The sequence below is a fragment of the Cottoperca gobio genome, chromosome 14 (genome assembly GCF_900634415.1).
Source record: "Cottoperca gobio chromosome 14, fCotGob3.1, whole genome shotgun sequence".
Taxonomy (NCBI): domain Eukaryota; kingdom Metazoa; phylum Chordata; class Actinopteri; order Perciformes; family Bovichtidae; genus Cottoperca; species Cottoperca gobio.
The window spans coordinates 14,675,097-14,700,003 of record NC_041368.1 but is presented as its reverse complement, the minus strand read 5'-3'; the positions used below and the strand labels follow the sequence as shown (position 1 = coordinate 14,700,003).

Sequence of the window (24,907 nt, the reverse complement as noted above, 5' to 3'; positions counted from 1 at the left end):
AAGTTGCTGTGCGTTGTGCTCGTGGTGCTGAGGATATTAAAGCACCCCTATGCACCAGACCCGGGAATCAAATAGAGATCAAAGTAAGAATACATCCCTTACTGCATTAAAAAAAAAGAATATGTGCAACATGTAAGAGAGGATGAAATCATTCATGGCATTCATTTAACCCATGGACCAAAGTCCGATTTGCAGTCACAAGGTATACAGTACAGCAAATCATGCAAGGACAGGTAAGTATAAAGACACAGGTCACCCAAGTTGGAACATTTTTTAATCTGCTTTATATCTTTGTCTTTGCAGGACTGAAAATAATAACAAAAAAACACATTCAGGGGGTTCAATCTACACAGTTATTCCTTTAACATCACGACTAAAACAATAATTTTTAACTGCTTGTTAACTTGAAATCAAAAGGTTTAATAATCTTGAATCTTGAATGTTTTGTACTACATTAAACCAAACAGGTTGTGGACATACTGACCTCTTGACTGGGGCGCATACAGGTTCATCAACAGCTGGAATAATGAACCAATAGTCAACGCTGTCACTATTCATGGAGGAACCAAAAGAGTTTGGCTGAAACACACAGTGTGAGTAAAATGAGGATTTGTCGATGAGAACAACGATCTGACTCCTTGTGTTGTCTGTGTCCTCGTAGCCGGCACCGCTGCTCTCTGAGCCCTCAGTTGTTATTGAATTTTGTGTAAAAGTGTGACGAAGACGAATTAACCTTTTTCTAATCATTTGTTCAGAAAGAAACTACATCTCACAGGATTAAAACAAAAAGGATGTATTTTGAGCAGAAACAACCATTACTGTAGCTGAAGTTTACGAGACAGACAAGGCTGCACAGAGCTCTCATGCTTCAGTCACTATGGAGACTGCAATTAGACGCCATACTGGCAGACGGGCAAGAGAGGATAATCCGTGACGCTGGTAGACCTGTCTTTCAGGGAAAGAATTTCATCTTGTTTATGACCTGGTCTGTAGCTGCAGTCAGAGGACGTCTGCCTGTCAGTAAGACAAAACCCTCATTTCTTTCTCACCTTTAACATCCACAGCAGGATGTCTTGTGCAATGTCTGTTCCCCAGAGGAATCATGAAGCAATTTGGTGTACAGTTTTCAGGGCATTTCACCTTTTGTTACAGCATCCCAGAGCGTTACTGAACAACTGAGACACAAGCATGCATTTATGTACAAAGTAATGGTCTTTAATATTATTGTAACTGTAATTGTGTAGTCTACAGACATTATGAGACATGCTGGACACACTTGAAAGCAATAATATGTTTTGTTCCACACAGTAAATATGACAAGTACAATACAAGACATTAACTTTACAAAAATGAAGAGGAAAGGTAATAGTTCCTCATTACGCTTTTTCCTGCTGAGGGAAAGCAGTTTCTCAGTTTCATTTGTCTTTTTCTATCAGATGGGTTTCGAAGAGTTTAGTCAGTCTCACCGCTCAAGACCGCTCCATCACATTGTGAGCTTTATCTCCCCTGTGTCTATGGAAATAACATGGACACACCTGGCTTGACTATTTGAATTAGAATATGCATGCGTGGAGTGTAATGCTGTCAGATTCTTTGTAGCTGACAAAGTGTTTTTCTGTTTATATGTCACAGTGAGGAGGTGCTGGGGCTCCATGTGCTTTGTGTGTGTGTGCATGCTTGTCTGCTGTTTGCATGTTTGCGTGCATGTACAAGGAAATGCACATGGACATACATGTCTACGTGTCTGTATGTGCTCTCCATCAGGTGGACAGTGAGGAGATGGTGGACCTCTGGGACGAGATGCTACAGATCTCCATGTTGGTGAAGGAGCTCCCTCCCTCGCTGCTGCAGTCGGGGACCGATGAGGAGGAGGAGATGATGTTCTTCAGCCTGTGGAGGGAGATGATGAGCAGCGTCAGCAGGAATACCAGCAGGCCGAGGAAGAGCCACACGTAAATGTAGACATTGCCCGGACGTCCTGGAGACGAGGCGGCCGCCGACGTGGATGCAGAGGTTGGGGTGAAACGAAGGAAGGTCCCATTGTCTATCGGAGAGATCACGGTCTCATTATGGTCCACCAACGGGACGTCCATCCCTGACATCCTGGCTGATGTTTGGCATCGATTATTAGATTTGCATGAGAGAAAAAGAAAGAGGGTGAGATTTATTGTGAAACAACAGAAAGATACTTCAACGTTCATTATTTTAAATCGCCAGTAGGAGAAATTCTCTTTTGTCTGCTCAAGCTGCCAAGTATTTATTTTCCCCTTCCAGGACACTTGAGCATGGCAGATGCTTGCTGACTCAAGAGCTTTCAGCCACATCTCGCTTCGGCTGAGATTAAGAGGAAGACAGAGAGCACTTCGAAATATCTGATTCAGTGCCAACAATTTACTTCAAGAGCCCCCCAGATGCAGAACAGATTTCTATCAAATAATAGTTGCAAATAATAATTTATTTTTGCTCTCTTTGAGCACCAGAATGAAGAGTTCAGATTCTATTTAAGAAACATCAAATTGACTTAAAAATACTCAAAATATTTCATTGCATGGCCCTAAATGGTTAACATTACCAATCTGCCATTAGGTTGCAAAATAAATGTCAGAAAATACTTGTATTATGGATAAGGACATTAAAAATGGTAGATAAATAAAAATATATTTGCATGTATTTGTAGCAATGAGGTGCAATCAACCTGTTGTCATAATGTATGAACTCTGTATGAAATAATCATGCAATATACTATCACTGTATGTACATAGATAAGTACACAAAAGCATATTTCAATATAAACAGAATATGATTTAAACATAATAATGTAAACATAAAATAACATAAACATTTATAATGTATAGAGATGAATTTCTGGCTAATCAGAAAAATACAAAACCTCATATGGACGCTGGTCTGTTGTGGGCTTGACAGATTGCAGGAGCTTCACTGAACGGACTATAACAAAGAGTAACAGCAGGGGGAGTGCTTGTGTCATTGAAAGCCTGTCAGGCTGGTGCTTGGAGCCGCTTATGCTCATAAACGAAGGCATCCTTATCTGATTAAATTAAACTCCTCATAATCAGCTTTCACAAAGACAGCTGAGAGCCTACCCTCCTCCACTGCATATTAATACTGCTAATAATGTTCCACTGCAAATTACTGCATGGCACAAAACTGACTAGAAGACGTGACTGAGCATTATGGTATGGAGTTCACAGTCTTTGTGTTGGTGAGAGACAGAGAGTTGTATTTGGGTTAGGCCAGCCTTGTGTCTTGACTTGATCTATCACAGCAGAGAAAGACACTTCAAAGGGATGATTGATTGACCTTGACCAGAATGGAAGCAGGGGGGTCACACTCTTTGCCTCACAGTGGTGTGTGTCTTTCTCTCTTTTCTGCCAGCTCTCCCCTCCTTCCTCTCCATTTCATGGTTATGCATTTCACCATGGACCATATGTGTGCCTGCCTGGCCAAATTATATTCACGTGAGTGGAGTGAATTGCAACATTTTCACAATATATAGGCGTCTACAAACAATCTACATTTATCCAGATTCTTAGATATTAAAAACAACATTTTTGCAATGATGAACCAGAATATACAATACATTTATTTCACCACTGTATACATTCACTTACTTTTAGACTCGATTGAAAGATGACATATTGTGTAAAACTAATCATAATGTCAAAATTGATCGTGAAATTGTAATTACACCTAAATGTAACATTGAATTCACGGTAAATTTGTTAATTACATACGGTAAATTGTACTTACTTAAATGTAAAATAACCAAAATTACCTGCAATTTAATTTGATTTGTTGGTTATGATGTTTAAATAATATTAAACTTTTTAAACACTACAAGAAGTGACACAACTGTCAAATCTATTGTACTACTTTTTTCTTACAATTTGATATTTATGAACTTTATTTACCCTTATTTTCTTTTTTCTAAATTATCATTATTATTTCTCTTTATTAATTTAAATTCATTATGTTGAGTTGTTGAGAACATGTCTGAAATAGTTGTACATTTGAATGTTTTTTTATAAAATGTAAGATGTAATAACTTGTATGTGTAGCCCTTAATGAGTATATAAACCATTTTCCGTTTAAAAACTAGTTTATTTAACACTAAATGCATATGAGCCACCTCTTCAAAATGTGGACAGTCTGTCATTTTACTATACTGTATGTTCTGTATGTGTGTCTTTGCTAGAACACTACGAATACATTTGAGCAGAGGGGGTCCAGAGTTCAGCTATTTTTATAGTGTCGCAGCATTAAGGTCTTTCACAGCTATTTTACACAGCTATGGTTCACAGTCAAGAGCCATATATGCCAGAGTGTCGCTGACAATTGCCATACATATGTTTTGAACTATAATTGGACAAAATACAATAGAAACTTTTGTGAACACTGTACATTTTTAAAATGTATTTGCTCGGGTCTGAGATAATGCTGTGAATTTGAGTGTATAGGCTGGGATACGTGTATGTGCTGGAAGCATCTGCGATTCTCATCAGTAGCTTACTCGCAGGCTAATGCAGGTGTTAGCGATTAGCATTAGCCAAAGCAATTCGCAGGCTAGTAGACGTGTTATCATTTAATGGCCATCGGGAGTCGCTAAATCCCGTAGTAGTTGTTTGGAGTTATTTTATAGCTTTGTTTCTGTGACCTATGAACAGTGTTTTATGTACTTAGAGTGTGTTGAATGTAATAACATTGTCAGTAGACAGCCAGTTAGCTAGCTAGCTAGCATTGTTAACCGCTCTGCCATTAACCTGTAAAATATTTGATGGGAGAATTGTGTGAAGCACGGAGAGGTTTGCTCGTGCAGGTGTTTAGTGTTGAATGTTTTTATGTTTTAGGTATGTTTTCATGAAGTATTATGAGAAGTTTATAGCAACAGCCCATTCACAGTCAAGAGCCATAGCAGAGCTGTTGCACATTGAGTTAATGTCAGATGATGATATGAACACTTTGCAGACTATTGTCAGTAATAATGTCTTACTATGTTCCACTTCATCATAATATAAATGTTTTGCACCAGTTTGGGCCCTGTGCTTAACTCTGAACATTTGTCAATGTTGGTACAAAACTTTTCTTAATCTTCTTTGAGCAAGCTTTTGAAGTTTAAGCAAGCCACTATGTCCCCAAACTCTTATTCACACCCCTTTTATTCTCTCAATTTGTCTCTCTCTGGATAGTACAGTTGACAAGAATTCTGCTCTCTTTAATTTACGGCCCACTGTACCTTCAGGGAGATACACAGCATAATGAGGAGGGAAGAGTTAGGCTGCTCTCTGTGATTGCATGCTTTCTTGCCCCAACTCTGTTTTCTTTATCAAATCCTCCCAGTGGTCTTCCCAGCCCAATACAAAATTGCCTTGCCAATGTTGTTGATTTATATAGTCGGAGAGTAGAGTTGGAAGTATTGATATTCATTGCACATGCATTGCCCTTCCCTCCTTCTGCTCTCCTATAACTATTTATCAGGTTTTTTTGCCATCGTCCATCAACACTTTCATTTATTTCATTCCTGAAATGATTTGACCGTCTTGATTTGATCATTTTCATTTAAAAAAATGTAATTGCTGATAGCGGGAACAAAAGTCCGCTTCTATTTTTGTAACTCCGAATTTGACTAATTTTGTCATTTCAGCTGAAAATGTGTCACTCAGTCAAGAAACAAAAGTCCATGAACATGACACTGAATTCTGGTCGCTCATTCTCCACCTCTCTGCTTTCATTTTTTCTACTCTGCCACCTATTCCTCATCTTATCCACGGCCCTTCCCTTGTCCCCTCCTACTCTTTCCTGCTCTGTATAGGTTGTTGTCGTTAATGATATGTTGTTTTCAAAACTGTGATGAAGCTTGTTCATTGTGAGCTGAAGTGGCTGATAATTAGGATTAATGATGCTTTTTGTATCCAGGCAACAAGGTACATTCAGTTCTTTTTCAAGCTAATCTACTTTAAGAGGGCAGGCCATGCAGTCCCGCTGAGACTGAAGAGGTCAGATATACGCATGTACATACGCACACAAACACACGCACACACTCGCCTACGCTAAATGAATACCTGTAGTTATTTTCCTTAGGTATAGCTACAAGCGTAATACCGAGAACAACAAAAAAATTGTGGATCCTTATTTAGGAAAATTATATAAATGCCCCCGCAATCTTTCTGTTTCCTGCTCTCATTTGCTTCCATCCTAAGGTGTAGAAGTTTTCTTTGTTGCACCGGTAACCACACTACATGACATCACTGGAAAAAGAAGATTCTCAGGAGGTGTGAAGTTTATCTTTAAACGATCATTATCTTATCTCAGTTTTTCCTCTGAACGTGATGGGTTTTTCTGCAATTATGCTTTGCTTGATACTCATTCAACTGGTTGCAGTCACCAGCTGATCCTCAGTGCCTATACTGATTCCCTCCACATCCCAAAGTCTAGCGTGACTTTGCTCAGTTCTTTGGTCAGCTAAGCCTCCCTACATTTCTTTTCTAGGATTCTCAGAGAAAAAAATGGTGGCTCTTGAAGATGGGACTCTTTGTTTGTTTTTTGTGCCCTTTGTGGCCCGTTGATATCTCTCACACTGAGCTGAAATCTCACTTGTTCTTGAGTCTCCGTAACAAAAGCCTGTCTTGTCAGCTGTTGCTCAACCCTAATGTTCTGTTTTGGGTTTTGGAGACCTTGGGTCTTCTTTAACAGCTTAAAAAAACACAGGCCTACAACAACATTGTTTTATCAGCTTGAGCTTTTACACATTTTTTTATCAGGATTGCTTTTAAACATGAACATTAATCAAATGTGCAAGCCCAGCGTGTTTCAAATGGAATGCTTACTTCAATCCTTGTTTAAAAGCCTTACATATCGGGTTTTATTGGGGTCAGATGACAATAAGTGTGCAATTTATGCCATTATTTTTACAATTGAATAGAGACCACATACAGCCACTTGCTCCTCCTTCTGTCATTCTCCCTCTTACAGAGGAAGGGAATCTTGATCAGGTGCGAACTCACTCAGGTGTGAACTCAGCTGCCATACACTTCCCTCTGAGCTGATATGGACTTTTCTCTTTTGGATTGCCGGCGAAGATGAGTGAAACTGCGTGTAGAGCCGGCATATTTTCACATTTATCTCTGCACATTAAGGGTTCATTCAGTTTGTTGGAATAGGGAGAAAGACTAACCAAGATGGTTTTGATGAACTTTGTTTTGTTTCCGTCGAGTTTGAATGGAATGTGTTTTACGATTATCAGCGAGGTAAAATGACTGTTAATGTCAATGGAGTCTGGAGGCTCCGAGGAGAAGTGTAATCGCCTGGGACGGCGGCACGTCTCATTGCACAAATCCACAATCTTCACCTCCTTTGGCTTTTCGTTCTGAGAAGAGGTTCTGTAGAAACACAGCCCAGGCTTGTTTCCTATTAGGTTTGTGTATCCACTTGAACAACAATGGCGTTGTGGTAAGAGCTGCGCTGATGTTGTCAGGCAGTGGAGGGCAGCTTTGGTTTGACCTCCAGGTGGGGGTTCCCATAGGGCCGTGATGTCACCAGAGAACTATGGATACCCTGACTGGTCTTCAGGAGACAGTGCCATTCCTTGAGACCGGACTTCACAAGAGCCTGATGTTCTTTGACTGGTATTCAATTGACTTGACTTACGTCCTTGAATAACTCAACATAGAAGAAGTGTGTCCTCCTTCAGGCATTTTGACTTTCAGCCTCCTCATTCTCCCATTTCCTCACGAGTCCTGCTCTTCCTTTTCACTATTAGCTATGACTTGACTTTTTTCTCACATATATATTTCAGCTTTTTCGATGTTATCATTGCCCCTTGAGCCTATTTAAGAGCTTTTAATATATTCTGTATAGTCTCGGCTATCTCTACTGCACACGCTTCAAACCGGGCTGCCCAGAGCAAATTTCTCTTGGTGAGTTCCACAGTTTTCTACGCTCTCTGCTCCACCTTTGCTTGTTGGGTCATGACTTGACAGAGCATATGTTTTGTCCACCACCAGTGTATCTATAGCTGTTGAGCCTTGACTCCCAACGCTGCCCAATTTCCTGATCAAACTCCTTCCTGGGCTCAATCTACTTCATCCTCTGCTGGTGGAGTATGTTCAGCAAAACTCCTGAGACATTGTGCCGTGAAGCTTCCTCTGCTCCACTTTCTCAATCTGTTCCTCACCCTCCTTCCTTTTTTCATCATCTCCTTATAATCTTTCTCACTGTCAGTATTCAGTGTACATTTGGAACAATTTGTTTTATCTGATTGGTTCTGTCCACATAAATATCCTGTGCTCTTGTTGTCCTCGGTATATTCTTCTCTGTTTTATTGTATTATGTGTGTAGTCTTTAGTAAAGGGTGTATTTCTTTTTACGTGTATACTGGGTGTTAAGACATATGTTTTACTTAAATGATAGCATTTGATGTACATGCCTTTGCAGTTTTATGTTCTAAAGGTGTTTAAGGGGTTGGATAGTGATCAACCAGCTGTAATAATATAACAATGAAATCATGAAACATATAGCAATTACTGTTTGTTTTCAGAGATTACATTTGGATGATTAAGTATTTAATGTATTAGAGCTATAAACATTTAATCTATCATACTTATATCTGTTTATTCTGAAGATTTATGTGACCGACAACATTCGAGACAGAACCTAAAGCACTTTCCTCTTCGTCTCCACCCAACAATAAGACGACTTCTTTTTGGTTTCTGGTTTTATTGTTTTATTTATAAAATGTGTAATTTTTGCCCAAGGCTTTTTTATATTCACAATGGCTTGCCCATTCGGGGCCAAACAGAGATAGCAACATAGCCTTGGACTGTATTATTTCTAATTACAATCTCAACATCTCTTTCGCTGACAGGAAATAGCTTCGGCCATTACTGGAATTTTAATAGTCCATGCATTCAGCATATGCAAATATTTACTTAAACCTTAACCCCCCCGAGATAAACGCATTCTGTTGTCTGTTTAGCTCTGGTATTAGCTCTTCACTTCATGAATAATGGACAAGATACATGTGTGACAAAATGTCATGGCATTTGGGCCATACTCGTGTGTGTGTGTGTGTGTGTATGTGTGTGTATGTGTGTGTGTGTGTGTGTGTGTGTGTGTGTGTGTGTGTGTGTGTGTGTATGTGTGTGTGTGTGTGTGTGTGTGTGTGTGTGTGTGTGTGTGTGTGTGCGCTTTGTTATGCCGTATTCACACCACATGCCTGAACAAAGACGAGCGGTGTCAATAGCAGAAATGCCATATTAATTCTCATACATACAAATACAGTATGTGCAAACACAACAGATTTCTACACATACTGTATGCACACACACACACACACACACACACACACACACACACACGCACACGCTATCACACTACTTCAGCTCAAACAACAAATTGCCAGGAGATAAAAGTAGCCTGAATTTCAAACATGTTGTATATTTCATATTCTGAGCCAAATCAGCTGAAAACCGACCTGAGGCTCAACTACATGAATTCCAAATCGCCTCAGCAGCCCCAAATACCACAGATAACCCACTTATGGGTCAGAGATATGCAGGGATGATGAAAAATGGAGAGAGCGATGTTAAAATGCGTCAGAAGCTTTCAACCATTTCCCCACAAGACGCCCAAACAATCTATTTCTCTCCAGTTTGGATTGTTTCAGTATTTACTTTAAAATGACATCCCTTAAAAAGACCCATAAATGAAAGACAAGAGTCCACATTTAGAATTTGAATTTGAATGAGTCCACAAAACAACAAACTTATGTTTTTATTCATCGCTTTTACATTTGAATGATAAAATGTCACAGCGCACCTGAGCGCACTCGATAGCTCCACCAGGGGTCGAGCACCGCTGTTCAAGCGTTATCTGATTCTCTCAGATATTCAGTGCACGAGAGGATTTCAAAAAGACAAATTGTAATGACACCTTAAAGGTGTTACAAAGGGCTTATTCTCCCAGACAGGAAGAAAACACGAGTTAAAACCTGAGAAAGGGTGATCATTACAAATGGGAAGTATTGGAATATATTTTGGTCAGTGGCCAGTGTAGATAATGAGCTCTTCTGCTTTGATGTCTGAGTGTTATTGTGTGTGTGTGTGTGTGTGTGTGTGTGTGTGTGTGTGTGTGTGTGTGTGTGTGTGTGTGTGTGTGTCTGTGTGTGTGTGTGTGTGTGTGTGTGTGTGTGTGTGCGCCTGCTAGTTCATCCCTGTGGTGAAGTGTATTTTTACACCTTATTCTCTATCTGGTAATTACTCCTGATACTTCTGAGTGCAGTTGCCAATACTGTACATTTGATACCGACTGTGCGTCCGTGTGCAGCTCATTTTTACTGTGATTATGATGAACATGGTGATCATCAAACAAACCCTACTCTTGTTTTCATTGTCCTGAAAGGACACTATTTTTTATGTCCTCCTTATTTTTTCTCAATCTGGGGTCACAGTTGCTTCACTCATCACTCCAGTCCTTCCCTCTTTTTCTCAACTGCCACAAGAAGCCTGCTTTGTCTCCCAACTTGGTGAATGAATGTATACATTCATTCTCCACTCCCTACCTTTATCCTTTCCTGCATGTCTCATGGAACATTTATGTCTTCCTTCATTTCATCTTCCCTTTATGTCTTCTTTACCCCCCTCTCTCTCCCTATCTGTCTGAAACAGTGTTTGTTCTCTCACGACTGCTCTGCAGGCTGTGATAACGCACTGAATAAAGTTGCTGGCAACTGAAAAAGAGACGGATGCATTTGAGGCGTTTGAGGTGAATAATAGCTCTTTGTATTCAGCAGGAATCCGCTCTTGAGGAACAGATTAAACATCGTCCCCGTTCTGTACCAAAACAATTTGAAAACATTTCATAAAAAGCAGCCTAAAGCAACAGCAGCATATATGAAATTGTAAAAACAAAAAAGGAAAAGTTACAGACCTTTTTTTAAATGTACGAGACCGGTGTTCCTTGCTCGCGTTCACGTCGTGCAGAAATCCATTCCCGTTGTGTTTGGTGTTTCAGCCGAGCAAACCAGATCTGTTGCCCCTGAGCTCTTCCCTATGAGCCTGTCCGCGCTCTCTCCCTCCCTTTCTCTGTCGTTCAGTGTGACACACACACACACACCCACTACAGCTGGAGCAGACACTGTCAGATATGGATCTTTTCTAATATGAATGGGCTCAGATTCAAAGGGGAACACACGCAAACACGAGGTCTCTAACTAAGAGGCTGTAACTAATGAATTATGTGGTTTTTTTTTACTTGAGAAGGGGTGAAGAGGAAAGAAGAGAGGGAAGATAAGAGAGGGAGTAGTGCTCTCTCTAATCCCATCCCCTCTCTCTGTTGTGACTCCCCCCGTCTGTGCCCTCCCACTTTTCTCTCTGCTGCTCATCACCTTTCAATAATGATCACATTAACAGTCAAATCTATTCTGTGTCTTTTGTGCTCGCAAATATGCCTCACATTTTTCTAGCTGTTCAATTATTAGGTAACATGGGCAGACAAACAGCTATATCAATAGACATACAGCCAGATAAATGGTTTGATAATTGACCAATAAATCCATATTTGTCATTACATGCACACCCTCCGACACACACCCAACCAACCCTTTGTTTCACGTCTCTCTAGTGTTTGTGTGAGGGACACAGCCTTGCTCTCAGCAAACTGCGTCAGTAGACAGTATATCCCGTGGTTAGCAGTAACCGGCTGCCGTCATGCTGGCAGACTGAACTCCTCAGATGAGACCCCAAATCAGCAGATGAAGGAAAAGGGCAGCCATAGAAGAAAGAATTAGACTTTAACACCCTTTTAATTTCTCAGCACAGCTCTTCTCGCCTCTCTTCACTTTAAAGCTTGCGTTTTCACTTGCCTTTCACTTACTGATCTCCCCTCTTAACAGTATGTCTCTTAACAGCAGCTAAGCATATCTATTCTGGAAAAGGGCACACATCTTTTTATAGAAAATTAAAAATGAACATACGCTGAAATCACTACAAAAACAAGATCATAGTTTTCTCGAAATGTTACTTTTTATGGGGGGAATAAAATATGTCTGGGATTCATCGATCCACAACATAGAGATGGTTCTACTCTCAGAAGCTAAACAGTTTTGTGGGCAAAAAACAAAGCACAGAATGACCGAGCATTGTAGACGCATTACAGCATCAGTTCACCCAAATTATGAATCAAAAACATTTTCTCACTCACATCGAGTTATCCAGCAAAGCAGATAGTTTGAGTCGTTTGTGGCGCTGATAGCGTTGATTCTATTAAACGAGACCAGCGGTTCTGGGAGGCTGTAAGTACTGTAGGCGCAGTTTTGCTTTAAACTGAAAACCTCAGTGTCGGAATGCTAATGTGTTGCAATCAGTCTCCTCTGATCTAAAATTAAATGTGCGCATTGACCCTGAATCTAACATATGAGCTTGTAAGCACCTTAATGATATTCATGAAGGTGTTAATTGTGTAGCAGATAACACCTGTCTCTGCTCTGAGAAGGGGAAAAGGCAACTCCTCTTTCACAGATGCTTTCCGTCCTCCGCCATCTGCCCGCTGACACCGGCACCAGAGGGGAATAGCGGCTTCGGAGAACAGAGAGAGCAGAGATGAGAGGACTATGACTTTATTCCACATCTAAATCCAGCTTTCACTAACATCACATGGCTGGTATTCATGTGTACTTCACACCGAAATGGGACAGGTCTGGGATTCATCTGACGAGAATATTTTCTTAATCTGAACCACACAAATTAAAAAGAAATGTTGTAGTTTTAATTAGACGCTCTAGGCAGTTTCGCTGGTGTTGACAGTGTTGAGGGACACACCAAGGACAGAGGAAAAGAACATTATTTAATTATTCAAATAATTCTTTCCCCTGACCTTCACTCCACTAATCACACTCCGAGAGACCATTTCTAAACAGGGAATCGTTACACTCACACAAGTCTTTACTTTCCTAAAGGGGGAATATTTTTGGCAAAGCTAATTATGTCTGTGTGACTGCATGTGTGTGACTTTATGTCTCTGAGCAAACTCAAGTGTGTGGGTTTGTGTTGCCTGTGCGTGTGTGTGTGTGTGTGTGTGTGTGTGTGTGTGTGTGTGTGTGTGTGTGTGTGTGTGTGTGTGTGTGTGTGTAAGAGAAAGAGAGGACTGAAGGATGGAGATAAGAGCTTTGGCCTCAACTGGTTTTTGTTACTAATCCCAAAAGGCGTGGCCGCCAATTCCGTGTCATTCCCTGATATCCCAGCCTGTTCTGACTCCATGCCATCCCAACACTGCCCTTGTGAGGACACCAGTCTCTGCACTGCATGTTAATGAGGGGGAGACATGCAGCATTGAGGGTGTGCAACTGCATCTGACTATTTCTTTGTGTGTGTGTGTGCGTGTGTCTGTGTGTGTGTGTGTGTGTGTGTGTGTGTGTGTGTGTGTGTGTGTGTGTGTGTGTGTGTGTGTGTGTGAAGCTCATTTCTCTCTTAGATAACAGACAGGAAGGTGTCAAGATGTTAGTTGCAAATATGTTAGAAGTTCTGGGTATTGTAGATGCTCCAGCAGATATGCTTTACATCTCTCTGGTAATCTGCAGCAATTTGCGAAGCGCCCTACTGAGAGGGAAGCTCACAAAATCAAAATTCAAGACTTTGATGAGCTGACTGTTTCTCTTGTTTTCTCCTTATTGCAGGATAAGATATCTTTGCATTCATAATCTCCGAGAAACAGTTAGAATATAATATATTTTGTCCGTGTCTCCGAGAGGATGCTCAGAAATATTTTGGATGTTCAGTTTGGTTTTCAAAGATTTGGCAGATCAGACACCAGTCAATAAATATGCACGGACTACACTCCAGCTTTTTCAAAATGAGCTCCACAGATCTGACGGCATGGGGCAGAGAACATACTGAAGCATAACAGTGACACACATACACACTCACACAGGACAGAAGCCTGACAGGCGAGTACTTGTCCAGAATAACAATGAGGGAGATGGAAATATGGTCTTGGCACTGTGGGGATAAACAGCGACGCATGTGTAAAAGAACACATGTCTGATAAAGACACCCAAAAGTGGACAGAATTCACTGCTCTACTCAAACCTTTACCACTAATAGTCTTGGCAATCTTACCCGATCCCTCTGAAGGGTATACTCTAAATTCATGAAAGAAGAGAAGAAAGGAAAAAAAAATGTCCTCAAAGTCAGATTCATTTGAATATATGAATAATTTAGTGCTCCAAAAGATTTGGGGCCCTTTAAACTGCAAATACAAAAAAAGCCCTTAATCTTCAGACATTCATAATTCATACGCACCATGGCTCAGGCATGGAGCGACGAGGAGATATTTTATGCACAAGTTAGCAATAAAAGGTATAGAGGATAAAAAAAAATACTACATTTTGTCTTTCTGCTTAATTAATGAGTCGGTTTATATCTTTTCACATTTCCTTCAATCAGTGAATATTACTTTCCCCCCCCCCTCTCACATTCACTACGAATACCTAATGAATCGGAAGCAGACCCCAAAAGTAAACAATTAAACTTTCATCAAAGGTTTGTTGCATCATTATGGTTAATACCACATTCTGTGATCTTCTATAAAGTGTTACCCTCTGGTTATAGATTGATTATCTGTGCATGTGTGTGTGTTTTGGTTGCACTGTTTGAGCAGCATAATTATTCCACCATCATAAGAAATAGACAATAAGAGCTCTCAGACTTGACACCCCCCCCCCCCCCCCCCCCCCCCCTTCCTCTCCAAGTTCATTTTCTTTTCATGCCCCTGGCCCATTATAGTGATGGGCCTTTTAATGGAGGAGATTGACACCAAATCTTCACATCATATTCTTCAACAAAAGGTCCTTTTGATCTGCATGAGGATCATTAAATAAGGCATTATTATAGCTCAAAGACTGTGAGAAGCATGTGACCTCCAGACAGCAGACAAAGAGGAACATGGATAGATTAGATAAATGGTTGTTTATTTTTTAACTTGTTATTTCTTATTTGATGTATTTTGTTGGTGTTTCATTAGTCTTTTTTTCAAACTCTTCCCTTAGGCATATTTCATTATTTCGTTTTTACTTGACTGATGCTCCTGCAGTTTGGCCCAGATGACTTGACCCCTTCAGAGTTCTTTTGTTTAATGTTGCTTTGAAAACTTGGATATCAAGGTGCTGATTCCCAGCCCTCTTTTAGAGTCAATACATTCTGATAACAGAGTGGTGCGGAGATGACACATTTTCGTAGGCAGACCCGCAAGTTAGCATCGCACTGGTTCCCGTAACAAAAAGCCGGTGGGATTTCTCTTTATATTTTGGTACTCTGTGGCAAACAAACGTTTATGACACTTACATATTTTGTTTAGCTAAATAATCTCCACATATTAATACCACTTTTATGATTTTTGAAGTGTAAATGCAATCGCCACAAGTAAAAAGCTAACATTAGGATATAACGGTCGCATGACTTAGCGGTCATGAAGGATGGGTCATGACTGAATGGGTTTTCTCAGACGGGTGGCGTCTCCCTTAGAGAGCTGAGTCAGAAGGCAAAGCTCTCAATATACCGGTCTATCTTCGTTCCTACCCGCACCTATGGTCATGAAGGCTGGGTCATGACCGAGAGAACGAGATCACGGGTAAAAGCGGCGGGTTTTCTCAGACGGGTGGCTGGCGTCTCCCTTAGAGATAGGGTGAGAAGCTCAGCCATCCGTGAGAGACTCGGAGTAGAGCCGCTGCTCCTTTACGTTGAAAGGAGCCAGTTGAGGTGGTTTGGGCATCTAGTAAGGATGCCACTTGGCCGCCTCCCTAGGGAGGTGTTCCAGACACGTCCAGCTGGGAGGAGACCCCGGGGAAGACCCAGGACTCGGTGGAGAGATTATATCTCCTCACTGGCCTGGGAACGCCTCAGGATCCCCCAGTCAGAGCTGGAGGATGTGGCCCGGAGAAGAGAAGATTGGGGTTCCTTACTGGAGCTGCTGCCCCCGCGACCCGACCCGGATAAGCGGTAGACGATGGATGGATGGCTTAACGTCACCACCACTAAGCTAAAAGCGGACTCGTCTTCGGTGTGATGACGGTTAGTAATCTCATTAGCCATTTGTTTGCAAGTGCTGTTTTTAAGATGCATAGAAGCTTCAGAAATTCACGAGTGGGGTTATTTGCTGACTTATTTTTATGTTGTAGAACAAAACATTAATATCTCTTCAGCTTGTGTTAACCACATACCTCATTTCAGGCATCTAACCAAAAAGCCATTGACTTTGAGACGAGGGAACCGGAAGTGCTAACATGCTAACTCATTTCTGGGTTTTAGGACCGTGGACACGACCCATCTTTGTAGCAGTGTTCAGATAAAGACATGGGCCGTTACTTTGTCCAGCCTACACCAACATACAGAACACAACAGATGGAGAAGGAGAGCAGAATACAAAGATATCAACCAATCGACGTACAATGGTCAGTAGTTAAAGTTTAAAGCTTGAGCTGACAGTACAAGTTACTCCCCTGGCTGGATGGTGTGGAGAATTGTGTTTAAAATGACAGATACTAAGAAGATAGAGATAACTGATAATTGACTTTGATTCTTAAATTTGGATTGATTCATGATCAGTTAATCATCTTCCATTCCTGCAAAAGGCGATGGGAAAATTTCAGTTCAACATGGATAAACCTCAGCAGATTAGGTTGCCTCTTCATCTCTTAATCCTGCAGGTTAGTAGCTCGTTTCGTGTTCTCTGAACTACTTATTCTGTGCTCAGGGTGAGAGACGATCTCAGCTGTGATCCCTCCCAACAGGGGTAACACTACTGGATGAGTGTACTGCTGGAAGATGAGACGTGTCCATCTCCAACTGGGAGGATTTTCCTGGAAGGCACAGTATTTAAAAGGTGATGCTCAAACCCCTCCACCCCATCTGGCCCAAGCCTGTCACCACCAATACATCACGTTAATGAAATGGCAGCAGTCCAATGCTATCTGTCATAAGCAATCTGCATCTGCTCAGGGACTGAACGGAAATGAGGAAGAGGGATACAAAGACAGTGGAAGGCAGAGAGACTTTGCGTCCCCCGAGCAGGTGCTATGTTTGTGTTTGTGTTTGCTCAGTCCCTCCTTTCAGCACAGTGTGACCAGATATCTATTGTTTGCTTTAAAGAGAAAATGGCCACAGCAGGTCACCTTATCTCCCATCTCTACTGGACCCTATGGGTGAGGATATTTAATCAGTTCTGCGGTAGAACAAAGTTCCAATGCATCTTATCTGTCAGAGAGAAAATTACTCACTACCTCCTCGTCCTGACACTCGGAGCAACTTGTATTGATATATGTTTCAGCTTCGCAAACTGTACAAGCCAACTACACGTTTGTGAAAATGTGCTCTAAACACCTAGAGCAGTTGCATAGGAAAAAGATTAGGAAAAAATGACTTAATTATGTTTAACTTTGTGATTATCTGTCCAGATGCCAGCACATCTTTTCACAATTTAATTTAGTTATAAATATGATTTTATGTTTGCCCTGTAAATACCAAAATCTTGCATGTTATTAAATATAGTTTCTCCAAGTGTAGTTTTGGTATTAACTTTATTAAAGTGGCCTTTTGTATTTTAAAGGATTTGTTTTTCAAAATCTTGTTATCCAATAGTTTTAAAGGGTTTGGAGATTTTTTTGTCTTTTGCACATGTTACATAACATTAGATCTTCTCTGATATAGAATTACACACACTCATAATTGGACTATATCGGGGGTCTTCAACGTTTTTCAGGCCAAGGACCCCCAAACGGGTGTAGGGGGGGTGCTGTCGGAGTTCGAGTTATGTGCGAGGGGGGGTTGCTGTCGGAGTTCTGTGCGAGGGGGGAAGGGGAGGCTGTGATAAAAAGTATATCTTTTTTTAATAAAAAATAAATAAATTGCTTTATCTACAAACAATTTTGCGACCCCCGCAGTACCTCCGTGGACCCCCTGGGGGTCGCGGACCCCCTGTTGAAGACCTATGGACTATATGATATGATACAGGAAGAAGATGTTTTTTCTCTGCTGTGACGTAAAGCTGCTTTCACATGATCAGCGGTAAAACCGCTCTGCGCTGGCTGTGCTGTTGTTTTCTTACGGACAGAGCGGTGCCGCCCGACCAGGCGGAAGCGAAATCACCGGCGCTCAAAGTTCAAATTGTTTCAACTTTGCCTCTGTCCTTTCAAAGCGCAACCAATGAGATAACAGCAGGTAACCATAGAAACAAAACGATCTAGTTTCCTAAACACCGCAAGGCTCTGCACCCTACCTCGCGGTGAGTGCATGTGAAGGCAGATTAACAGTAGTTTTTTTTACATACATTTAAGGTCTGCAAATCTGAAGTGCGCTTTTATTAGGCAAACATACGGGTAAATGTTGGCACCTGGCATACCAATCTTCCCATCAGCCAACATTTTCAGGGGATTTCTGCTTGACACTCCAGAGTTAGGTGTATGCTGTTTGACCGTCATAGATTTCCTTAATAATGGATCGTGACTCTCTTTCAACATATCTTGGCAAGGACCAAGTACAACTGAAATCCAACGGAATTGTATAAAGAAAGAAACACATTTAATTAGAGGACACTGTTCTGGTCAAGTGAGTAAGGTAGAGCGTTGTACAATGATACATACATTCAAAAAACAACATAGTGCACACAAATTGAAGGAGCCTTGCATCAAATACAGCCATCAGCAAAGTATAGGAGTGATGGTTGGCTGAAGGTTCAAAAGGCAGCCTTGTGACCAAAAGACTGCAAATTGGAATCTTTAATCCCCTGTTGCGCCACTGGAGCAAGCAGCAGCAGCATCAGCAGCAGCAGCAGCAGCAGCAGCATGACAACACTGTAGTTAATGCTCCCGGGTCCTTCCAAGCTCCCATATCTGACTCTTTAGTTTACCGCCTGTAGGTCTTGCTGTGACTAATAATCATCATCATAACAATAATAATTTCAGGCGGCTCTAAACATCCACTTGGTTTGCAGGCGAAGAAAGATGCATACAACTTTGAGTACGAGTCACTTTGGTATTTTAATCAGCTGAATATTTCACTGCTTTGCACCATCTCCATCCCCGAGGAGTTAGAGTGAGCAAAGGTTCTGAGGTAATTCGTTAAATTAGATTTAATATTATAAATTATAAATGTATCCAAACTTATGTTATTTGACTTTTTGGGGTTGTAGCCTGATGATAAGACTCTGCGTCTATATGGTTACATCATCTGACGAGCACTTAAATGCTTATTTGACATAACATGTCAAAAACCTGCTGGATTTACTGCAGATGAAAAACATCAGGCAATTATTACTGAAGAGAAAGTCTGCCATCTGATGGGCAAAGTAGAACTTGCAGGCGCTCAGCGGGTTACTCTTCACACAGACACAACATGAAGCTTTCTATATAGACTTTTTAATCTTGTATATTTAACATTGTTTTTAATGTAACTGTGTAAAATGCCTTTATTGCATGTACTGTCTAAGGAGGGTCAATCAACTGCCATGAAATCTCGTGCAAGTCCACAAGACAGTATATCACAGTGTTATATGATATATATATATATATATACACACGTATTTATATATTGGAGATGTCCGTGTGCTATCCGCTGTCGATTTTGGTTTTCTATCCTGTTCCTGTGTTATCTGTAGTGTACCTATCTTTGGGATAGAAAATCATTGCCACTCCTCTAATGTGGGATGCAACCACGCAGCTTCTGCACCAGCAACAACAAAGGCAACAGCAGTGATGTGTACAGCAGTTCACAGTTTAAAGCCAGCCGAGCACAAAAAACTGTAGAGGAAGGCATTTAGCCAGAAGCAGCATTTATTCCATCCTTAAAAAAATGTTTTTTTGTGTGTGCTTAAAACAAACAAACAGGAGAAAGACTAAATGCAGTAAAGTACAAGTTGCCATCTTAAAGAGAAAATGTAGATTTGTGAGCTCGAACAAATCCCAGTGAAATCTACAATAAATTGCTTTGATAATGACATCAAGCTCAAATCTCAGATACAAATCTTGGAAACGGACACAAACTGACTACGCACAGACAGGACACAAATGTGAATATATAGCTCTTTGCTAAAACAGCAGCGTTTGTTTTGTTCTGGAGATGTATGAAATGTTTGAAACATGTTTATGTGAGGTGTCAGGGGTTGCTCTTCTAGCGCTGCTGGTAGCTGTGTAAAATTCAGTGTCAATGTGTGTCATTCAGGGATACTGTACAGATGTGCATAATTCAACCAGTATATTCTGCTAAATACTGCGACAGGCCACAGTCAGTTGACTCAAGAGTAGACTCAGAACTGTCGCCAACACTGGACCAGCCCATGGTTTTATACTCAACCCTGCTGCTCTCTGTCTTCTTAACTCAAGCCCATCTTGTCAACAGCCGATTGTGACACTGACATTCTTGCACAAGAACAGTGCAACAGTCCAAACATCATTTCATGACATGATGACAGAAACTCTCTTCAGATGAGATGAGTGTCTCTAAAGTGACTCAAGCACCAGAAACTCAGAAACCTCCTACTTTATGTGCTGTTGTTAAAACACCACAAAAACATTGAGGTGTGATTATTATTATTTGTATCATATTCAAAATTCAATATGTTTAAGAAAGACAAATTCCAGTTAGAAGAAAGGAAAATTAATAATTAATAGATAACAAAAACATTCAAAGTAAATTGTAAAAAACTAAGCCAGTTGTATGTTTTTATAATGATATATCTATTCCAACTTGAAGTCCAGGCATGTTAAAAAGTTAAAATATCATATTCGGATATCTGATGCATTTCATTGCGTTTTTTGTGTGGTGATTATTTATTTTATTTTTTTACTTTTTACAGAAGTAAGGTACATTCATAAGATTTACTGTGTGTTAAAGCATCTCATTTTATGAGAGAATTAAGCCAAGCATCGTCAACGTATATGTTGAATTTTCAACATAGTAGTTTTCCAAATCTAACATATCTCTGCTCAGACAGCTACATGTACTTAATGTAGTTATGCAAAACCATTGTGAAAACAGATCAATTATCCTATTTATTCAAATTAGTGGGGGATTCCTGACGCACGACGTCGTCGACTGTCAGCTGTTGAGTGCGTGCACGTGACCTGACATAGAGCAGTTCGGAGGAAACAGCTGATTGGTTACAAGAAAACCTCAAGGAAACTTTCTCCGCTGGACTGAAAACATCCGACACCCAACAAGCTGCTGTAAGTCGTTTGAACGCAGCGAGAGGTCGCTGTTTGTCTCCGAATAAGCAAAAAATCAGAAAGTTACCGACAATTTCTCCGCTTTTGTGAAATGCCTTCCACCTTCCTAACCTAACGTTAAACTGTTAACTCCGTTGTTTCTGGTTATGGTGAGTTTGCAGACAAGAACAGATGTTTTATATTTGAAGCCGACAGAAAACGTGTTGTTGGCCTGGTGTTCTGTGATACAGTGAAGCGATGCACTTAGTTTGCAGCCTTGTTTGTTTTCTACCTGTTTGTCTTAGCTTGTGTGTCTGTGATTTATTGACATTGATACGTTGTTGTAACCATGGTAACGATGTTTTCCACACCTTATGTTCTCCAATTGTGGGACCAGTGAGCATTTCCCTGTACATTTTAGGAAAAGTGTTTTTGTTTTGTTTTGTTATTTATTTATATGTTTTTGGACATTTACCTTCAGAACGCTTAATCAATTAATAAAAACATAATCTGCAGCTCTTTTTTATAATCGATTAACCATTTCAGTCATTTTTTAAAGCAGAGCAGCCATCCACTGGTCCCAGACTCTCAAATGTGACATTGTGACGCTCTCCCTTTGCCATACTGTATATGATAGTACAGTGAATATATTTGGTTTTTGGAAACAAGCTATTTGAATATGTCACTTTGGGCTCTGGGTAATGTATAATGTGTATTTTGCACTATTTTCTGAAATGTTATAGATAAAGGAATTTATAAGAAATTGATCAATAATGAAAGGAAGTAATAGATGCGGCCCTATTTACATGCTGTGCTTTGGTCAGGGAGGCCATCAAGTAACCACCTAACCAATATGCTGTTTCCAACAACTTACTACAGGTTTACACATACCTACATGTTGCTATGGGTGAGGTTTCTTTCTCAGATTGTTTCATATAAATAGTTTTTAGAAAAGCTTAAAACAACGCAGTATTTAACTATAAAAAATGCAAATCATTGAAAATATGTACATAATGTGGATTCTTTCATCTCCTTTTAGGTGTATATGTAATGATTTTACAACCTGTTAGTTCTGTTTCACTAAATGTTACTGTTACTTTTCCTGTATCCTTTTTATACTTTATCTTTCCTTGTTTAAAGATGAACTTCGGCACAAACGCCCATTGCAGCAGTCACGCTAGCAAGGAAAACATTCCACTTTCAAGCAAAATAGACTCACTGCAGGTCCAGCGAGCCAGGCAGCGGACGGCCTTCGGTGTGTTGTCAGAAAATGAGCTGTGTGGTCGATCCCTCGGCCAGGTATGTGACAGGGGCACAGTGGAGAGCGTTACAATTTGTGATTCAAATCAATTTCCCCTCACAGAATATTCACATTTCAACTTAATGTGGCAATCATGTTGACTCCTTCTTCTCCATCAGGGAAGCCAATTGTCCAAACACAGTTCCATCTCCGACAGCTCCCAGCTTGCGTTCCATGGCCAACCCTCCAGTTCCAGCTATGAAGTGTATGTTGAGGAGGCTTGTGAAGTCGTTCTTGCTGCTTCTGGCCAAGAAGTGGTCTCAGACAGCTATTACCTAGATGCCAAAGCTGCTGCCCTGCAAAATGAAGACTTGAGAGTATTACTGGAGCTGAGTTCAAGTGAGTTTGGCAAATACAACAACATCACAAGGCTTTTTTTTTCTTGTTCGGTCTTTATTTTCTTTACCCAACTGCTGTTCTCTCTTGTAGGTTCATCCCTGGATGCTTCTATGCAGTCTGAACCAAATGAATCCCTGATGTCAGAGGAGGTGCTGTGTGTTTCCAAGTATGCAGAGGACATTCACCTGCACTTGAGGGAGAGTGAAGTGCGAAATTATCTGAACTATGAGCACTGAATCATTTCTTTCTCTGTGTATGGGCAGCATTCAATGCATTGCAGTTGTGACGTTTTGCTCCTCAGTTCATTGCAAATACCTCATGATAACTGCTTTTGTTTGTAATGCCAGATGAAGTCCAGGCCAAGGCTAGGCTACTTAGAGAAACATCCAGAGATCACCAACGGCATGCGAGTCATCCTGGTGGACTGGCTTGTAGAAGTCGTCCAGGAATACAGGCTTCGTTCTGAAACTCTGCACCTTGCTGTCAACTATTTGGATCGTTTTCTATCGTACACAGCATACGTGAAACGGGGCAAGCTGCAGCTGGTCGGCACAGCTGCATTAATGATTGCTGCGTAAGCATGTGTTTGTGATTGTAAATGTTTGATATGTTCTTGTTCGGTCCCGTCTCTGATTGGTTGGTAATGTTTTGTGGTTGTGGTAAGATCATCTGATGTTGCCTGATGTGTCACCTTGTAGAAAATTCGAAGAGATCTTCCCCCCTGAGCTGAACGAGTTTGTGTATACCACAGACAGCACCTACACTAAGAAGCAGCTGGTACGGATGGAGCATTTTTTCCTAAAAGTGCTATCTTTCAAGATGGCAGCGCCCACCACAAACCAGTTCCTTCGCCTTTTCATGTCCATCCACTCAGTCTGTGCCAACACAGAGAACCTTGCCTTGGTGAGCTAAATCAATAACTCAAATACTGGCTAGATTATAGATTTGGGCCCACTTCCTTTGAAGCTGCAGTTTTTAATGTCCTTTGATCATATTTTGATTTGGCTATGTGTTTTTTTTTTCCGATTCTAGTATGTAGCAGAGTTAAGCCTGCTGGAAATTGATCCATTCCTACAGTACACCCCTTCTATAGTGGCAGCTGGAGCCTACAGCCTAGCTGCTTACACTGTAAACAAATCTCTCTGGGTAAGTTTTCCCAGATCATTGTGTTAAATAACTTTTCAAGGAATTAGTTCAAATCTGATTTTTTTAGGCTATTTCCCCCCCCCCCCCCCCCCCCATACTTTAGCCCGATTCCTTACATGCCTTTACCGGTTACACCACTGCTGAAATTGTGCCTTGCATGACTGATCTCCATCATCTATACATCAGTGCAGAGAGCCGCCCACAACAAGCCATCAGGGAAAAGTACAAGAGTTCAAAGTAAGGTGTAGTTTATCATTTTTCATAAGCTTATGTAAACTACAAGCCTTTGTGATCTTTTATGTGCACAGATTCTTTGGTTATTAATGCATCCAGGGCAGATTTATACATCTCTAAATGGATATTTTATCTTTCTACTTACAGGTATTCTCGTGTTTCATTGATCGCTGCACCTGCTGCTCTGCCTTTCGTATAAATAACTGCCCCACCCTTATTTGACGCTTCTGCCAGAACATAATAGACTGAGAAATAATCAAACAGATGAATCTACTGCCCATTCCATATATGCAAAACTCCTCTGAACACTTTTTTTTTTCATATAGTTTATTCAACTACAATAAATGAATTTCAATAAAACCTAACAAAGAAATTGTAATACTTGCAGGTGCTCATGCAAAATGTTTTACAAACTGGTAAGTATTATTATATTTTGTTTTAAAGAAATCATGAAGTACACCATCTTCCATATCTTTAAGAGTGATTCTAACTATACATTTTTATTATTTTTCATATTTCATGTCTCACTGTAATGCGAAGGGAGTAAAACAAATTACTACACTTAAAGGAAATGTGTTTTATTTATCGAAGAATCCTTCTAAATAAAGCTTTTATTTGAATCATTACTGCACTATTTTAACGTATAGCCAGTAGGTTTTATTTTGAAAGTGTTCGGCGGAAGC

The 24,907-nt window shown here is 40.6% G+C and overlaps 2 protein-coding genes across 3 annotated transcripts; one reads left to right on the top strand and one right to left on the bottom strand.

Annotated features, from left to right (window-relative positions):
• Positions 1-761: 761 nt before the first annotated feature.
• Positions 762-11,211, bottom strand: sertm1 (serine rich and transmembrane domain containing 1). Its single transcript, XM_029448382.1, has 2 exons — positions 10,945-11,211; positions 762-2,107 (listed from the first exon to the last, which is right to left on the bottom strand). Exon 2 carries the CDS (start codon positions 2,100-2,102, stop codon positions 1,761-1,763), a length of 342 nt encoding a protein of 113 aa, XP_029304242.1. The 5' UTR covers positions 2,103-2,107; positions 10,945-11,211; the 3' UTR covers positions 762-1,760.
• Positions 11,212-21,092: 9,881 nt separating this feature from the next.
• Positions 21,093-24,657, top strand: ccna1 (cyclin A1). Of its 2 annotated transcripts, none has more exons than XM_029448372.1 (9): positions 21,093-21,226; positions 22,346-22,504; positions 22,625-22,844; positions 22,935-23,050; positions 23,192-23,418; positions 23,543-23,747; positions 23,877-23,990; positions 24,094-24,227; positions 24,372-24,657. In XM_029448372.1, the coding sequence occupies exons 2-9, from the start codon at positions 22,346-22,348 to the stop codon at positions 24,421-24,423; spliced, it is 1,227 nt and encodes a 408-aa protein (XP_029304232.1). In that variant the 5' UTR covers positions 21,093-21,226; the 3' UTR covers positions 24,424-24,657. The 2 variants fall into 2 exon arrangements, with proteins under 2 accessions (XP_029304232.1, XP_029304231.1); XM_029448371.1 differs by lacking the exon at positions 21,093-21,226 and adding an exon at positions 21,244-21,375.
• The last annotated feature ends 250 nt before the right edge of the window (positions 24,658-24,907 follow it).